This window comes from Pipistrellus kuhlii, unplaced genomic scaffold, assembly GCF_014108245.1.
Source record: "Pipistrellus kuhlii isolate mPipKuh1 unplaced genomic scaffold, mPipKuh1.p scaffold_m20_p_2, whole genome shotgun sequence".
Taxonomy (NCBI): domain Eukaryota; kingdom Metazoa; phylum Chordata; class Mammalia; order Chiroptera; family Vespertilionidae; genus Pipistrellus; species Pipistrellus kuhlii.
Window position 1 is genome coordinate 36,945,754 of NW_023425515.1, and position 15,357 is coordinate 36,961,110.

The 15,357-nt window shown below is 50.2% G+C and overlaps 1 protein-coding gene across 5 annotated transcripts in view; it reads left to right on the forward strand.

The window, feature by feature from the left end:
- Window positions 1-15,357, forward strand: part of LOC118722596 (endothelin-converting enzyme 2) — a 35,868-nt gene that overhangs the window by 10,473 nt on the left and 10,038 nt on the right. The window contains exons 1-7 of one of the 5 annotated variants that reach the window (XM_036444272.2): window positions 9,609-9,736; window positions 10,542-10,628; window positions 10,993-11,128; window positions 11,339-11,554; window positions 12,274-12,398; window positions 12,519-12,665; window positions 12,818-12,883. In XM_036444272.2, coding sequence (XP_036300165.1) covers window positions 9,716-9,736; window positions 10,542-10,628; window positions 10,993-11,128; window positions 11,339-11,554; window positions 12,274-12,398; window positions 12,519-12,665; window positions 12,818-12,883 — 798 coding nt within the window. In that variant the 5' untranslated portion in view covers window positions 9,609-9,715. Of the gene's footprint in view, window positions 1-9,608; window positions 9,737-10,016; window positions 10,253-10,541; window positions 10,629-10,992; window positions 11,129-11,338; window positions 11,555-12,273; window positions 12,399-12,518; window positions 12,666-12,817; window positions 12,884-15,357 lie in introns of those variants that run through there. The other 4 variants (XM_036444274.2, XM_036444271.2, XM_045583751.1 and 1 more) reach the window with 4 other exon arrangements.

Sequence of the window (15,357 nt, forward strand, 5' to 3'; positions counted from 1 at the left end):
GAGGCGGGGGGAGGAGTGGCGGGAGCGCTCTGGCACCGCGGGGCGGGAGGCCGGGCCAGGAGACTCTGAGCGCCGAGCCAACGGGCCTGGGATGGGAGGGCGGGCCGGGCCGGAAGGCGGGAGCGGGGCTGCCCTCAGCGTGGGGCAGACACCGGGACGCGGCGCGGGGCGAGGTGTGCGGACCCGGCGCCTCCGCAGGACGAGGCAGCGGCTCGAAGCCGCGGGTGGTACCCTCGCCGCCGGCGGTCTTATCCTGGGTTGCTCTTCGGGTTTTATTTTTTTTTTAAATATATTTTATTGATTTTTCACAGAGAGGAAGGGAGAAGGATAGAGAGCTAGAAACATCGATGAGAGAGATATATCGACCAGCTGCCTCCTGCACACCCCACACTGGGGATGTGCCCGCAACCAAGGTACATGTCCTTGACCGGAAACGAACCTGGGACCCTTGAGTCCGCAGGCCAACGCTCTATCCACTGAGCCAAACCCGTCTCAGCAGCTCTTCGGGTTTTAAACCGTTCACCCGCAGCCTGTGTTCCTCTGACTGCCCTTCTGTGTCTGCCTCTGCCTCTCTCTGTGTCAGTCCATAACCTGTGCCTGCCCGTATCTGCCCCCGTGACCCATCCCTCTGGGCGTTGCGGTCTGCGTCGGTCTTACATGTCTTTGCTCTCCTGCACCCGCCTCCATGCTCGGCCCCTGCACCTATGGACCACTGGGTCTCCATCTCCCCAGTCTCTGTGCATCTCGATCTCACCTTGGGGGAGGCCTCGGGAACGGGACTGACAAGTGAGCACCAGGGCGGATGCGCGTCCCCAGCCCTAACGCTGGCGCTTGATCTCGGGTTCGAAGCGCCCGGCGCGCCCCGCGGTCCTCCCAGCCCCCGTGCCTGGTGCCCGGGTGCGCGCGCTGTGAGAAGAATGAATGGTGGCGTCGCCAAGGGCACCCTGGCTCCAGGTGACGCAGGGAAGCCCGGAGCGCCTGAGGACGCCGAGCTTCTGCGTGTGTCCACGGTAGAGGGGGGAAGGGGGGGACAGAGGGCGCCCCCCCCTGCCCTTGCGGAAGTGCCTCACGTGACCGTTCTCCCGAACCAACGGGAACACTGTCTCCTCACACCTCCCACCCCCAGCTGGCCGTCCACTGCAGTGTCACCTGCTTGCCAGCGATCAGGGGCTCTGTGGAAATCATTGGCCTTGAAGGAGAGGGGTGATGACTGCGCTGGTCGGGGTAATAATCATTTCCTGGGTTCAGTGCACCATTGAGGCGGAGGGGGAACCCACTGTCAGTGAAGCATGTACCCCACACAGACACCCCTGCCACCTCCCACCAAATCACACAGCTAGTAAGGCTGCCAAGTACTGAGTGTCCTTCCTCCAACAACTCAGCACCAAGTGTTAGTCCCTGGAACACAGAGGCGAAGGCAATGGTGCCTGCCCCAGAGACCAGGACTGGTGGTGTGGCTGCCGGGGAGGAGGAGGGGTGAGGGAGGGGGGGCGGGCGGAAGGAGAGGGAAGAGAAACGGTTGCCGGAGGATGCCTCTGTGCAAGCCTCAAGCAGAGCCACAGATCTGGGGGCCCATCCCTATCAAGCCCTCCTCTGCTGTGTGCTAGTCTGAGATAAGACGGAAGCTGGAGCTGGAGGCCCAGCTGAGGAGAGAGCCGGGAGACCTGGAAGGACATCAGAGGCTGGAGCTCAGGAACACTAAGGAGAGAGTCCAGAAATGTCACCCCCACTGGAGGTTGTCCAGCAATGGGTTCCAATCCTGGTTCTGCTACTTTCTCCATGAACTTGAACTGAAGGTCCCATCGTGCTAGATTTTAAAAAAGTAATTCATGCCCGGCCAGCATGGCTTAGTGGTTGAGCATTAACCTGAGCCAGGAGGTTACAGTTTGATTTCGAGTCAGGGCACAGGCCTGGGTTGTGGGCTCGATCCCCAGTGTGGGGGTGCAGAAGGCAGCTGATGGATGATTCTCTCATCATTGATATTTCTCTCTCTCTCTTCCTCTCCCTCCTGCTCTGAAATAAATAAACAATATATGCTTTTTTTTTTAAAGGTAATTCATTTATACTTGTAACATTTAGGAAAATATGGAAAACCATACAAAACTTTTGATATACAGGGGTGGGCAAAAGTAGGTTTACAGTTCTGAGTACAGGAAGCAGTTGTGTTTTTTTTTCATTTTCTAATATATATTTTTATTGACTTCAGAGAGGAAGGGAGAGGAAGAGAGAGATAGAAACATCAACGGTATGAGAGAATCATTGATGGCTGCCTTCTGCCCAACCCACACTGAGGATGGAGCTTGTAACCTGGGCATGTGCCCTGACTGGGAATCGAACTGTGACCTCCTGATTCATAGGTCAACAACCAATCACTAAGCCACGCCGGCCAGGCAGTTTATTCTTTTATTATTTATTCATTACTGTATTATATATTTGACTTACAACTGTAAACCTACATACTTTGCCCACCCCTGCACATATGTCCTTCCAATCCTTTCCCATACATTTGAATAATATGCATATCTCTCTGTGCCTCCATCTTCTAGTTCAAAGCGTAGAGATGATAGAGCCTATATTAAGGAAAGTTTCTGAAGTGAGATTGTCCTGAGGTGAAGTGGGTTGTCTCAGGAGGTAATGAGCTGTCCCTCACCTGAAGTGTTAAACGGGACATAACCTTTCTTTACCAAGGATAAGATGAGAACGCTGGGTGGGGAATTGAAACAATACTCTTTTCTTCCCCCAGAATGAGGGAGATGGAGGAATGACAATTTAACTTGGAATTCATTAACAATGAATTTAGCTGCTTCATAAATAATCTTATTCCAGCCCTAACTGGTTTGACTCAATGGATAGAGTGTCGGCCTGTGGACTGAAGGATCCCAGGTTCGATTCCGGTCAAGTGCATGTACCTTGGTTGCAGGCACATGCCCACGATGGGGTGTACAGGAGGCAGTGATTGGTGTTTCTCTTTCATTGATGTTTCTAACTCTCTATCCTTCTCCCTTCCTCTCTGTATAAATAAATAAATAAATAAATAAATAAAATTAAAAAAATAATAATAATCTTATTCCTGCCCCTGCTGTACATGCTGGATCATGATTAAAGCAAAAGACCTAAGTGCAAAATTGTGAAGTTATAGCAATATATAAGCTTCCATTATGTGTTAAAAATTGTGTGGGGGAACTTTTTAAAATTGTGATTCCCACCAAAACCGGTTTGGCTCAGTGGTAGAGCGTCGGTCTGTGGGCTGAAAGGTCCCAGGTTCGATAACGGTCAAGGGCATGTACATTGGTTGCAGGCACATCCCCGGTAGAGGGTGTGCAAGGGGCAGCTGGTTGATGTTTCTCTCTCATTGACGTTTCTAGCTCTTTATCTCTCTCCCTTCCTCTGTAAAGTATCAATAAAATATGTTTTAAAAAATAAATAAATAAAATAAAATTGTGATTCCCGCCGAAACCGGTTTGGCTCAGTGGATAGAGCGTCCGTCTGAGGACTAAAGGGTCCCTGGTTCGATTCCTGTCAAGGGCATGTACATTGGTTTCGGCACATCCCCAGTAGGGGGTGCGCAGGAGGCAGCTGGTTAATGTTGCTCTCTCATTGACGTTTCTAGCTCTCTATCCCTCTTCCTTCCTCTCTGTGGAAAATCAATAAAATATATTAAAAATAAAATAATAAAAATAAATTAAAAAGGAAGTCATTAAAAATTTGACACTTGAGTATAAATGGCACTTTTATTCAAGTGGAAACTGTAAGGCTTGTTCAATAGGTTGAATAGGACTCCCCCCACCCCCAATTTTGTGTTCAGCTGGACCCTCAGAATGTGACCTTATTTGGAAACAGGGCCTTTGCAGATATAATTACTCAAATTAAGAGGAGGCCATAATGGATTTGAGTGGGCCCTAAATTCGATCACTGGCATCTTTATAAGAAGAGGACAGCCAAAACCGGTTTGGCTCAGTGGATAGAGTGTCAGTCTGTGGACTGAAAGGTTCCAGGTTTGATTCCAGTCAAGGGCATGTAGAAGGGCAGCTGGTCGATGTTTCTAGCTTTCTATGCCTTTCCCTTCCTCTCTGTAAAAAATCAATAAAAATATATATTTTTAAAAATAAAATAAAATAAATTATAAAAAAAGAGTTAAAAAGAAGAAGAAGAAGAGGACAGATGCACAAAGACACATACACACAGGGAAGGAGGCTAAGTGAGGAAGCAGAGATAGGAGTGGTTTAGCTGCAAGCCAAGAAACACCAAGGATTGCTGGGAGCCACTGGAAGATGGAAGAAGCAAGGAAGGATTCTTGTCTACAGACTTCCAAAGGAGTATGGCCCTGCCAATACCTTGATTTTGGACTTCTCGCCTCCAGAAATGTGAGAACAAGTTTCTGTTGCTTTAAGTTACTCAGTTTGTAGGACTTTGTTACAGCAAACCTAGGAAAACAAATACAACCTGTTACAAATATTTTGGAGCAATATTTTACATCTCTCATGACCATGTTTCACCCTCCTTAAACTCTGTCCACTCAAAGGAAGCCCACCCCATGAGGGTATTTCTGGGACTCATTCTATTTAGCGGAGGCTAGTAAATCACAAAAGAAAAAAAGGAGACAGATCTGAGTGGATCGACATGGTAAGATATCAAGGCCTGCCAATGTGCCACTAACAAGTGTAGAGTATGATTTCATATTTGTGGAAAAAAAGTACATACATATGCATATATACCCATATGCATACATAGTGTGTTTAGGTATATAAATGCATATAAAAGGAAAATCTGGAAGGATACCCACCAAACTGCTAATAAGGGTTTCTTCTGAGGATGGACCTGGGATCCCAGCAGAATGAATTTCATCTTTTATTATGTATGTTTCTGAAGTATATTACATTTGCAATAAAAAAGTTTCAATGATTTTTTAAAAATGTTTAAAACCAATTATATAGTCCACTTAGCAAGCATCACACTCCGGCCCCAGAAAAATGAGGTGACTTAAAAAGGATACTAATAGTTAGGAGCACAGAGTTTAGATTCAAATTGAGGATCTGCCTTCTACTTGATGTGTAACTTTGGATATGTTATTAAGTTTCCCTGTGTCCTAGGCTCTCTGTCTGTAAAACAGAGACTGTGATACTGATAGAATCTACAGAGTGGGTCCTTCTGAGGATTAAACAAGTTAACATAAAAAAGTGCTTAGGTAAGTGAGAGAAAATAGAACTGCTATTATTATACAGAAAAGCATAAAGAAGTGAAAAGTAATCTCAGCATTAAATATATTTATATTAACTCTTAGATGTTGAATTTCCCCTCCATTTTTTTTGTTGTTGTTATCATAGACAGTGCTGTGATGAATAAATGTAGGGGGGAAAATGGCCCATATATTTTGTAGCTCCTCCAATCAAGAAGTAGAATCTATTTCTCCAACCCTGAATCTGAGCTTAACCTCTGGCTTGCTTTGCCCAATAGGGACATTAGCAAATGTACTGAAGGCAAAGACTTGGAAAAGTTCATGTACTGGGCCTTACTCTGTTTTCTGGTGCTGGGAGTTTTGAGCTATCATATGGGCTAACTTACAGGAGAAGGAGAGACCACAGAGACAGAGCCCACTCATTCCTGCTGGGACCCAAACATGTAAATGAGGCCAGTCAACTAGACCACTCAGCTCCTGCTGAACTGACCCAGTCAACCCACTGAACAGATAAACAAATGTTTGCTATTTTAATCCACAAAGTTTGGGTAGGTTTTTTATGTAGCAAAAGCTACCCTGTTTCCCCCAAAATAAGACAGTGTCTTATATTCATTTTTGCTCCCAAAGATGCACTAGGTCTTATTTTCAGGGGATGTCTTATTTTTCCATGAAGAAGAATACGGTACACATTAATTGTTAAATGAAAATAAAGGAAATTTATTACCTGTATATGGTAGTACGGTAGTTGTCAACACAAATCAGACAAACCGTGAATCCTACAGTATCAAGAATTTACTCATTTATTCAATGACAATCATGTCATCATCTTCTGGAACATCATCATAACAATCCAATTCCTGAATTTCCTGGTGAATTTCTTGTGACTCCATTACTTTCAGAATCAGTGGACCAAATCTCTCATGTTTAGCAATAGCATTCTGAGACAGAGCCTAGGAGGGCCTTATTTTCGGGGAGATGCCTTATATTTCACTCAGAAGGAAACCTGTAAATAGGTCTTATTTTCGGAAGATGTTTTATTTTCAGGGAAACACGGTAGTACCATCCTAAGAGGTAACCATTATTAGCAGTTTGGTGTATATCTTTCCAGATCTTTCTCCTGTGGATCATGATTATTTCCTGGAACAATTTCCTAGAATTAGACTTCCTGGGTCAAATAGAGTGTACACTTATATCTGTTGATTTATATTGGCCAAAAAAGCATCAATTTGTAAGCCACCAGCAATATATGAAAGTGACATATTCCTCATCTTGGTCAACACTGAATGTGGATGTTTCTTATCTTCATGACTATTAATACATTATCCTTGTAAATTTAATATATAACCTGTTGTTCATTCCCCCTCAATTTAAAATCAATGTAGAGCCGAAACCGGTTTGGCTCAATGGCTAGAGTGTTGGCCTGCGGACTGAAAGGTCCCAGGTTCGATTCTGGTCAAAGGCATGTACCTTGGTTGTGGGCACATCTCCAGTAGGGGGTGTGCAAGAGGCAGCTGATCGATGATTCTCTCTCATCGATGTTTCTAACTCTCTATCCCTCTCTCTGTAAAAAAATTAAAAAAAAAATCAATGTAGAGAAAATATTACTTCTGTAGGAAAGAAGAACGGAAAAGAGAGAGAATAATAGAATGAGAGAATAAAGCAGGGTCAAAGATTATAAACACAGAGGAAAGAAAGTAGAATTGTAGAATAAAGCAACCTCCAAGCCTTTTATACACAGGATACTTAACATGTAGTCAGGAATAATTATGCGCCTACTAAATGATTTGGGTCATGAAAGAGGCATGGAAAGGAACTGTCCATTTAGGTCAAGCCCAGTGAAACTGAGAACACTATAAAAGTAGGTACAGGGCCGAAACCGGTTTGGCTCAGTGGATAGAGCATCAGCCTGCGGACTGAAAGGTCCCAGGTTCGATTCCGGTCAAGGGCATGTACCTTGGTTGCGGGCACATCCCCAGTACAGGGTGTGCAGGAGGCAGCTGATTGATGTTTCTCTCTCGTCGATGTTTCTGTCTATCCGTCTCTCTTCCTCTCTGTAAAAAAATCAATAAAAAATATTTTTAAATAAATAAAAGTAGGTACAGGGTCTTTCTTGTGTGGCTGCATTTCTCGGATCCACTCTCTGAGATACGGATGCCTGTTCCCATTTTACAGGTGAAGAAAATGAAGGGTCAGAGCTTTCAAGTCACTTGATAAAGATCATACAGCTGATAAAGAATTGAACCCAGATTTGAGTCCACGTCTATCTACCTTGAAAATAGATGTGTGTCTCCTAACTCTTCCAGAGAGGATATGGCAGAAGACAAGCAACTACTTAGGAGGAAGTATATCCTTGAGCCAGACCACTTGTGTTTGAATCCCAGCTCTGCTACTAACTGTGTGACTCAGCCTCTCTATGCCTCAGTTTTCTTCATGGCTTCGTAAGTGCCATGAGGATAAATGAGTGCATAGGTGTAAAGCACCTAGAACACTGGCAGGCACATAGGAAAGTGCTGCATACACTTGCTCTTTCCAGTATGGCATTGCAGCAGCCGTGGGACTGTTTCTGATGAGCGTGTTGCCAGGAAGTCCTTACGTAGCAGCTTTGTTTACACTCACATGGCCATGTCTCGGTGGAATTTCCCGTGGGGCAAGACCAACCCTGCTGCCATGTTTCTCTGCATCCAGGCTTGGGGGGAGGGGAGAAGGAAGTGCTGTGGTGCCACACGTCATCAGAAAGCATATGAACCACTCCAGGCTCTTGTCCCAAGTGGCCATCCCAAGTCCTTGCTGCTGCAGACCCCAGTGTTCTGGGTGTGAAAGCTCCTTGCTCAGGGAACCAGCCTAACCTAGAACCCATCTGCCTTCTCTACTGTCTGGAAAACAGAACAGGCTTTCTCCAGCCTTTCAATGTTTATTTCTACCTACATAGGATTTTATTTACAACAACAAAACTAACAGCCCGCAACACACTGAGTGCTCGTATGTGTCAGGCACTGCCCTAAGCACTTACAAGTATTGTTTCATTTGATTCTCACAACAATCCTTTGGAAAAGGTACTATTCTTTTTCTTTTTCTTTTTTAAATATATTTTTATTGATTTTACACAGAGAAGAATTGAGAGGGATAGAGAGTTAGAAACGTTGATGAGAGAGAAACATCGACCAGCTGCCTCTTGCACACACACACACACACACACACACACACACACACACCACTTGGGATGTGCCCGCAACCAAGATACGTGCCCTTGACTGGAATCGAACCTGGGACCTTTTAGTCCGCAGGCTGACGCCCTATCCCCTGAGCCAAACCGGTTTCGGCTGGAAAAGGTACTATTCTTATTTCAATGTTATCAGTGAAGAAATTCAGTCTGAATCCAGAATATTTTTTAAACATATTTTTATTGATCTTTTACACTGAGGAAGGGAGGATAGAGAGCTAGAAACATCTATCAGCTGCCTCCTGCATACCTCCTACTGGGGATGTGCCTGTAACCAAGGTACATGCCCTTGACTGGAGTCGGACCTGGGACCTTTCAGTCCGCAGGCTGACACTCTATCCACTGAGCCAAACCGGTTTTGGCTGAATCCAGAATCTTTTATCTTAACTATGACACCGTTCTGTCTCCTGTTTGAGAACACGTCGTTATGGGGTGGAAAGTGCCAAAGAAAACAATCCAGCATTTCTCAGCCTGATTCATTCGGCACCCACCTTTTCTCAGCCACGAGCGTGTTCCATGCGAGAACCATTTGCAGCAAGACGTTTGAGAGCCGGATTATGGATTTGCCACTTCTCAGGTCAGACTCACGGCCTGTGTTGGGGAGGAAGGTGGAGGATGAGGCACTTAGATCACACACACACACACACACACACACACACACACACAACTGTGGTAAAAGAAAATATGAGGCACTCTGCAGAGTAGCAGACTGCAACACCTCGGGGCCTGATTAAGGAATGACAATATGGAAGGAAGGCAGATGGCAGATGCATAGATGCCACACTATTGCCTTTCAGTTAAGTAGTGCTTGGGTTGTGTGTGCTTCCCCCCCCCCCCCCCTTCTTGTAAATCTCCCAAATAAAACGATTTGCTTTCCTCAAGTTGGAAGTGTTAACACATCTTTTCTTTAAATATCTGCGGATGGCTGTTTTTTTTTCCCCTCTGCCAATTTGTCACCATCTGTAATCCTCTCTGTGTGAGAGGATCCGATGACAACAGTGATCGTGGAGAGCAAAAGTGCAGTCGTGGAGCAACGTGTACGGGGTGGGCCCTGCGTGTGTGTTGTCTCAGTGTGTGGCGTGTGTTGGGCTGGGAGCCCTGCGCGTGTGCACACTGTGTGTGAGTGGGCAGTGTGTACCTTCGGGAAGCATCCTGTGTGTGTCCTGGCTGGGTGCTGGCCTGTGCACATGGGATCTGCGTGCTCTCTGAGAACATCATGCGGACGCCCTGTATGTGGGTCAGCGCCCGCGTGCTGCTCTGCGGGCTGCTCTGCGGGCTGAGGAGCGGCTGTGCGCGCTCCGGGGGGAAGATGCTCCTCCATGGACTATAAATTCTCAAAGGTGTTTAAAGGGGATGATGGGGAGGGCCTGCCCTTTGGGTAATTAACTGGGCCGGGAAAGATCCGCAGCGTTTGGGCCTGAGTCACAGGAACGTACATTGCGGGAGGCTTGGGGAAGGATGCTGCGGGGGATGGGGGAGGGAGGGCTGACCCCCAGAGCAGCGGCTTCCCTGCGGCTCCGGAGGGCGGCGGGTTCCGAGCGCAGCGGGGTGGCCGCGGTGGGTCCCGGAGCCGGAGGTCTGGGTGGCCGCCCCTCCCCTCCCCCGCGTTCCCGGCCCGGGCGGGCGCAGCGCCGCGGGAGGCGGGGGAGCCCCCCACCCCGGCAGGCGGGCAGGCGGGGGCGGCGGCGGCCCAGGGAAGGGCTGTGGCAGCCGCTACGATGGCGCGCGGCGGCGGGGCCTGGCCGGGGTCCGAGGCCGCGGCCTGGGCGAGGGCCAGCCGCCGGGCGCCCTAAGGTGCCGCCCGCGGGGACTCCACCATGAACATCGCGCTGCAGGAGCTGGGCGGCGGCGGTAATGTGCGTGGGGCTCCGGGCTGCAGGGCAGAGCCCCCCACTCCCCAGAGGAGGGAGGGAGGCAGGGAGGCTGACGGACGGGCAGCCTCGGGCAGGGGCTGGGGGGGCGGGGGTGTGTGTGGAGGAGCAGGGGTCGGGGGGACCCCAGGTCACAGGTTCCGGGCGGGGAAGGGGCCTCGCTGCAGACGGGAGGCGCCGGCCTGGGGAGAGGCGCTGGGGCTGGGGCTGGGGCTGGGCCGCGGGCCATCAGCCCGATCCGCCTGACCCGGGGGGGCGCCCCGGCCTGTGGCAGATGGTGGAGTACCGACGGGCCACGCTGCGGGAAGACGACGCGCCCGAGACCCCCGTGGAGGGCGGAGCCTCCCTGGACTCTGTGGAGGTGAGCGAGGGGGGCTCTCCGTCCTCCCCAGGCCCAGCCCTGGAATGAAGCCTGGCAAACCCAGCGGCTTTGGGCTGCCCTGGAGGGTCACCTGCACCTGCCCCCACCCACCTCCGCTCAGACTCTGGCCGCTGCTGCGCGAGGACGATGGCGAGGCGATTCTCAGCCATGACGTTGCACAAAACAGGCTCAAGCCTCAGCCCAGCCAGCCTCATTGCCTCGGTGCCCGGAGTTAGCTAACCCCATGGCTCTGACAACTGCCTGTGCCTTCGCCCTCTGGGAGGATTTCTGTGATCTTGGGCCCCCAGCCCCAGCCCCTCGCCCCACCTGCAGCCGGCTAGCTGTGTCACCCTGTGTTCCCCAGGTGGGATTCCAGAAGAGGACGGGACACCTCTTGGGCTTGCACACCCAGCTGGAGCTGGTCTTGGCAGGGGTCTCGCTACTGCTGGCTGCGCTGCTTGTGGGCTGCTTTGTGGCCCTGGGGGTCCAGTACTACCGAGGTAGGTGGGCTCACCCTGTCCGCAGCACCCCCCGCTGTGGGGACTCTGCGGGCTGGAGGGCCTTTGAGATAGTCTCCGGGTGGAGCCACCTTCCCCTGCTTTTCTCTCTCCTCCCAACCTTCCTGCCGGCACGTCACGGGCCCCCTCAAAGCGTTTGCCTTTCTCAGACTGACTGACAGCCCCCTGCCCTGGCCATGTTCCCCGCCCCAGACCCTTCCCACAGCACCTGCCTCACAGAGGCCTGCATTCGAGTGGCCGGGAAAATCCTGGAGACCCTGGACCGCGGGGTGAGCCCCTGTGAGGACTTTTACCAATTCTCCTGCGGAGGCTGGATCCGGAGGAACCCCCTGCCGGATGGGCGTTCTCGCTGGAACACGTTCAATAGCCTCTGGGACCAGAACCAAGCCATCCTGAAACACCTGCTCGGTGAGTGCGCCTGTCAGGGGCTTGTGCCAAGTACCTGCTTCATGCCCAGCAAAAGGCTTGGCACTGAGTAGGTACTTAATAAATGTCCACCAATGAAGAAATAACAGTGGCTGAAACCGGTTTGGCTCAGTGGATAGAGTGCTGGCCTGTGGATTGAAGGGTCCCAGGTTGGATTCCCGTCAAGGGCATGTACTTTGGTTGCGGGCACATCCCCAATAGGGGGTGTGCAAGAGACAGCTGATCGATGGTTCTCTCTCATTGATGTTTCTGGCTCTCTATCCCTCTCTCTTCCTCTCTGTAAAAAAAAGCAATAAAATATATTTTTTTAAAAAAGAAAGAAAGAAATAACAGGGTGACTGGGAATACTCCTGGGGTAAGGGATGCAAAGAGCAGGGGACTCCTGAAAGGTGGAGATGGGCTTCAGGGGTGGTGGTGGGGGGCATACCTCTAAGCACAATGGAGAGACTCCTCTCTGCATTCTGTCTGGAGGGCTGCTGAGGTGTGGTAAGACCAGGGAGCCTGCGGTGCTTAGAGATCTTGGGTGGTCTTCGTGGACAGGGGAGAGGAAGCCACACTTGGCCGTTCCACCCAGTCTTCCTGGGTTTGCATCAGGAGGGCTGCCCCTGGTTCAGAAGGCAGGAAGAGGGACCAGGTAAGGGCCCGGGAACCTGCTCAGCAGCCGGCATAGTTGCCACCCGGACCTTTATTCTCCTCCACAGAAAACGCCACCTTCAATTCCAGCAGCGAAGCCGAGCGGAAGACACAGCGCTTCTACCTGTCCTGCCTCCAGGTGGAGCGCATTGAGGAGCTGGGAGCCCAGCCGCTGCGGGACCTCATTGAAAAAGTACAGCCCCTGGGTGGGCTGTGGGCTGTGGGCAGGGCAAGGACAGGACTTGGAAGGGGGTGTGGCGCCCTGGAAGCTTCGGGGACCTAAGTCATAGGTTCCACGATGGTCTCTACTCAGATTGGCGGTTGGAATATTACGGGGCCCTGGGACCAAGACAACTTCATGGAGGTGCTGAAGGCAGTAGCGGGGACCTACAGGGCCTCCCCCTTCTTCACCGTCTACATCAGTGCTGACTCTAAGAGTTCCAACAGCAATGTTATACAGGTAAGGGGCTGGGGAAAGGTGGGGAAGGACGTATGAGCCATTTGCTGAGCCCAGACTCTCCTCCCCTCTGACCGGCAGCCTGGGGAGGTCCCCCTGCACAAGAGTCCAGGTTTAGGCGGGGGTGGGCTTACTCCTTTACCTTGCTATTGCAGGTGGACCAGTCTGGGCTCTTTCTCCCTTCTCGAGATTACTACCTAAACAGGACCGCCAATGAGAAAGTAAGGAGCATCCTCAGAATCCCCATCCCTACCCCCTGTTGAGTTGGGCTGGTCTCTGTTTACTTGGCCCAGGGTCAGGGTGGAGAACTAAGTTGTGCCTACCCTATCACCTAGTGAGCTGACTGCCCTTCCTTCCTTCTTTTCCCTTTATTCTTTCTTCCTTCCCTCCTCTCCTCTCCTTCCTTCCTTCCCCCCCCCTCCCCCCCCCTCCTCCCCCTCCTTCTCCCCCTTCTCCTCCTCCTTCTTCTTCTCTCCTTCTCCTTCTCCTTCTCCTTCTTTTTCTCCTTCTTCCAGGAAAACATTTCGTAGGCACCTACTGTGTGCCTGTGCAGGGAGGGAAATCTGAGATGTACCTTTCAGAGTTACAAGAAATTATCTGTGTGGATGGGATCATGGACTTAGATATCTGAGAATAAGACTCCAAGTGGGTTTTTGGGACTCAGAAGAGACTTGGGTAGCCAGAGAATGTTTCCTAATAAGATTACATTGGAGCCCCACCAGCGTGGCTTGGTGGCTGAGTGTAGACCTAAGAACCAGGAGGTCATGGTTCCATTCCCGGTCGGTCAGGGCACATGCCCGGGTTGCGGGCTTGATTCCCAGTGGGAGATGTGCAGGAGGCAGCCAATCAGTGATTCTCTCCCATCATTGATGTTTCTGTCTCTCCTTCTTTGAAATCAGTAAAAACATATATATTTTAAAAGAGCTTCAAAAATTAAAAAAAAAAAGATTACATTTGAGCTAAGCTCTGTAGAATATCTAGGGGGGAGTGATATTATACTGGGTAAAGAGAACAGTGTAAACAGAAGTGTTGAAGAAGGAAAGGCTAAGGTGTACTTGGACCATGGGAAGGGGTCCAGTTTGGCAAATGAGAGCTCAAAGCAGATGAGAGGCTGGGAAGGTGGAGAGGGTCTAGTTCCGGAAGGGACCTGCAATGGCACCCTGAGGAGTTTCTGTACAGGCCTCAGACCACTGCACGCTCCAGAGCAGGGAGGGAGTGGCCCAGTGAGCAGTGCTTTGGGAAGCCAGTTGGGCTGGGGTGTGAAAAGTACATGCAAGAGAGGGAGCTTGAAGATCAGTTAAGAGTCTCTTCAGTACTTCGGGCTCCGAGTCTGTAAGTTTCCAAATGGGGGAAGTGGCAGCGGGACTGTTAGGCAGGGAAGGATGCAGGGGACACAGTCCCAATTGTGACTTGCTGATGACTGGATATTAGAAAAGAGGAGTGGAAGGAGGAAGAGATGAAGTAAGTGAAGGCTGCCATCCAGAATGATGGTGGAATGGCGGGGTCCTTCGAAAATCAAGGGTGCCTATAGAAGAACCAGGTTAGGGCACTTTGGGTCAGAGAAAACAATGTGATGTCACAGGAAAAGGGCAGACTTTGAACCCAGTCCTTGATTCCAGTCCCAGCTCTGCGGCTTGTTGCAGATTGACCTAGCTCATTTTACAGGTTCATCTGTAAAATGGGATCATAGCATCTACTTCATATGGTACTTTTGGGGGTGGGGAGATGCAAGCTTATGCTCCTGCATGTGACAGACAGACACTCAGGGAGTGGGAGCTGCTAATTTTAGACGTGAGAGTTTGAGGGACCTGGGCACCATCGCTATGGAGAGGTCAGCAGGCAGCTGTAAGAGCTGGGTGCATTCCTGGAGACAGGATGAGGCTGGAGGGAGCTGTGGGCTTGAGGGACATCTCCTTAGAAACCTAGACAAAAGCTTTCAGAGAGAGGAGAGAAAAGAGGAGAATAGGGAAAGGAGAAAAGGAAAGCCTTTCTGAAGGGCAGTGGAAGAAAAAGAGCCAGAAGAGGAGGCTGCTATGGAGTAGGACAACCAGGAGAGTCATTTATCCTTTCATTCATTCTCAAACACTTACTGAGCATTCCTCAATCAGACCTCTTCTAGGCCTGTGGTGAACAAGACATCGCCATTGCCCTCCCAGTGGGGGAGAAGGCATGAGATAGCTCGGTACATCTTGTTTACAGTTGCTAAGACTGTTATAGAGAAGCATGGCATCCTGGGAGTGAGTGTCACAGGCAGCCAGCCTAGTCCTAGGGTCAGGGTAGATTGAAGGGAAGAGAGAGTGTTCTAGGCAAAGGGAATGGCTAGCTTATGTACAGGCTCTGAGGTGAGAAGGAACATGGCCCATTGACAAACTAGAGAGGGGAGCAGGAAGGGAAAGGGGTCCGAGTCTTTCTGGGCAGGTATATAGACTCATATATTACATTGACATTGTGGGTCAAGTGTAGCATTTATCCAAAAAAAAAAATAGAAACTCAACGCCGAAACTGGTTTGGCTCAGTGGTGGAGCATCGGTCTGCGAACTGAAGGGTCCCGGGTTCGATTCCGGTCGGGGGCATGTATTGTACATTGGTTGCGGACACATCCCTGGTGGGGGGTGTGCAGGAGGCAGCTGGCCGATGTTTCTCTCTCGTCAACGTTTCTAGCTCTCTATCCCTCTCTCCTCCTCTCTGTAAAAAA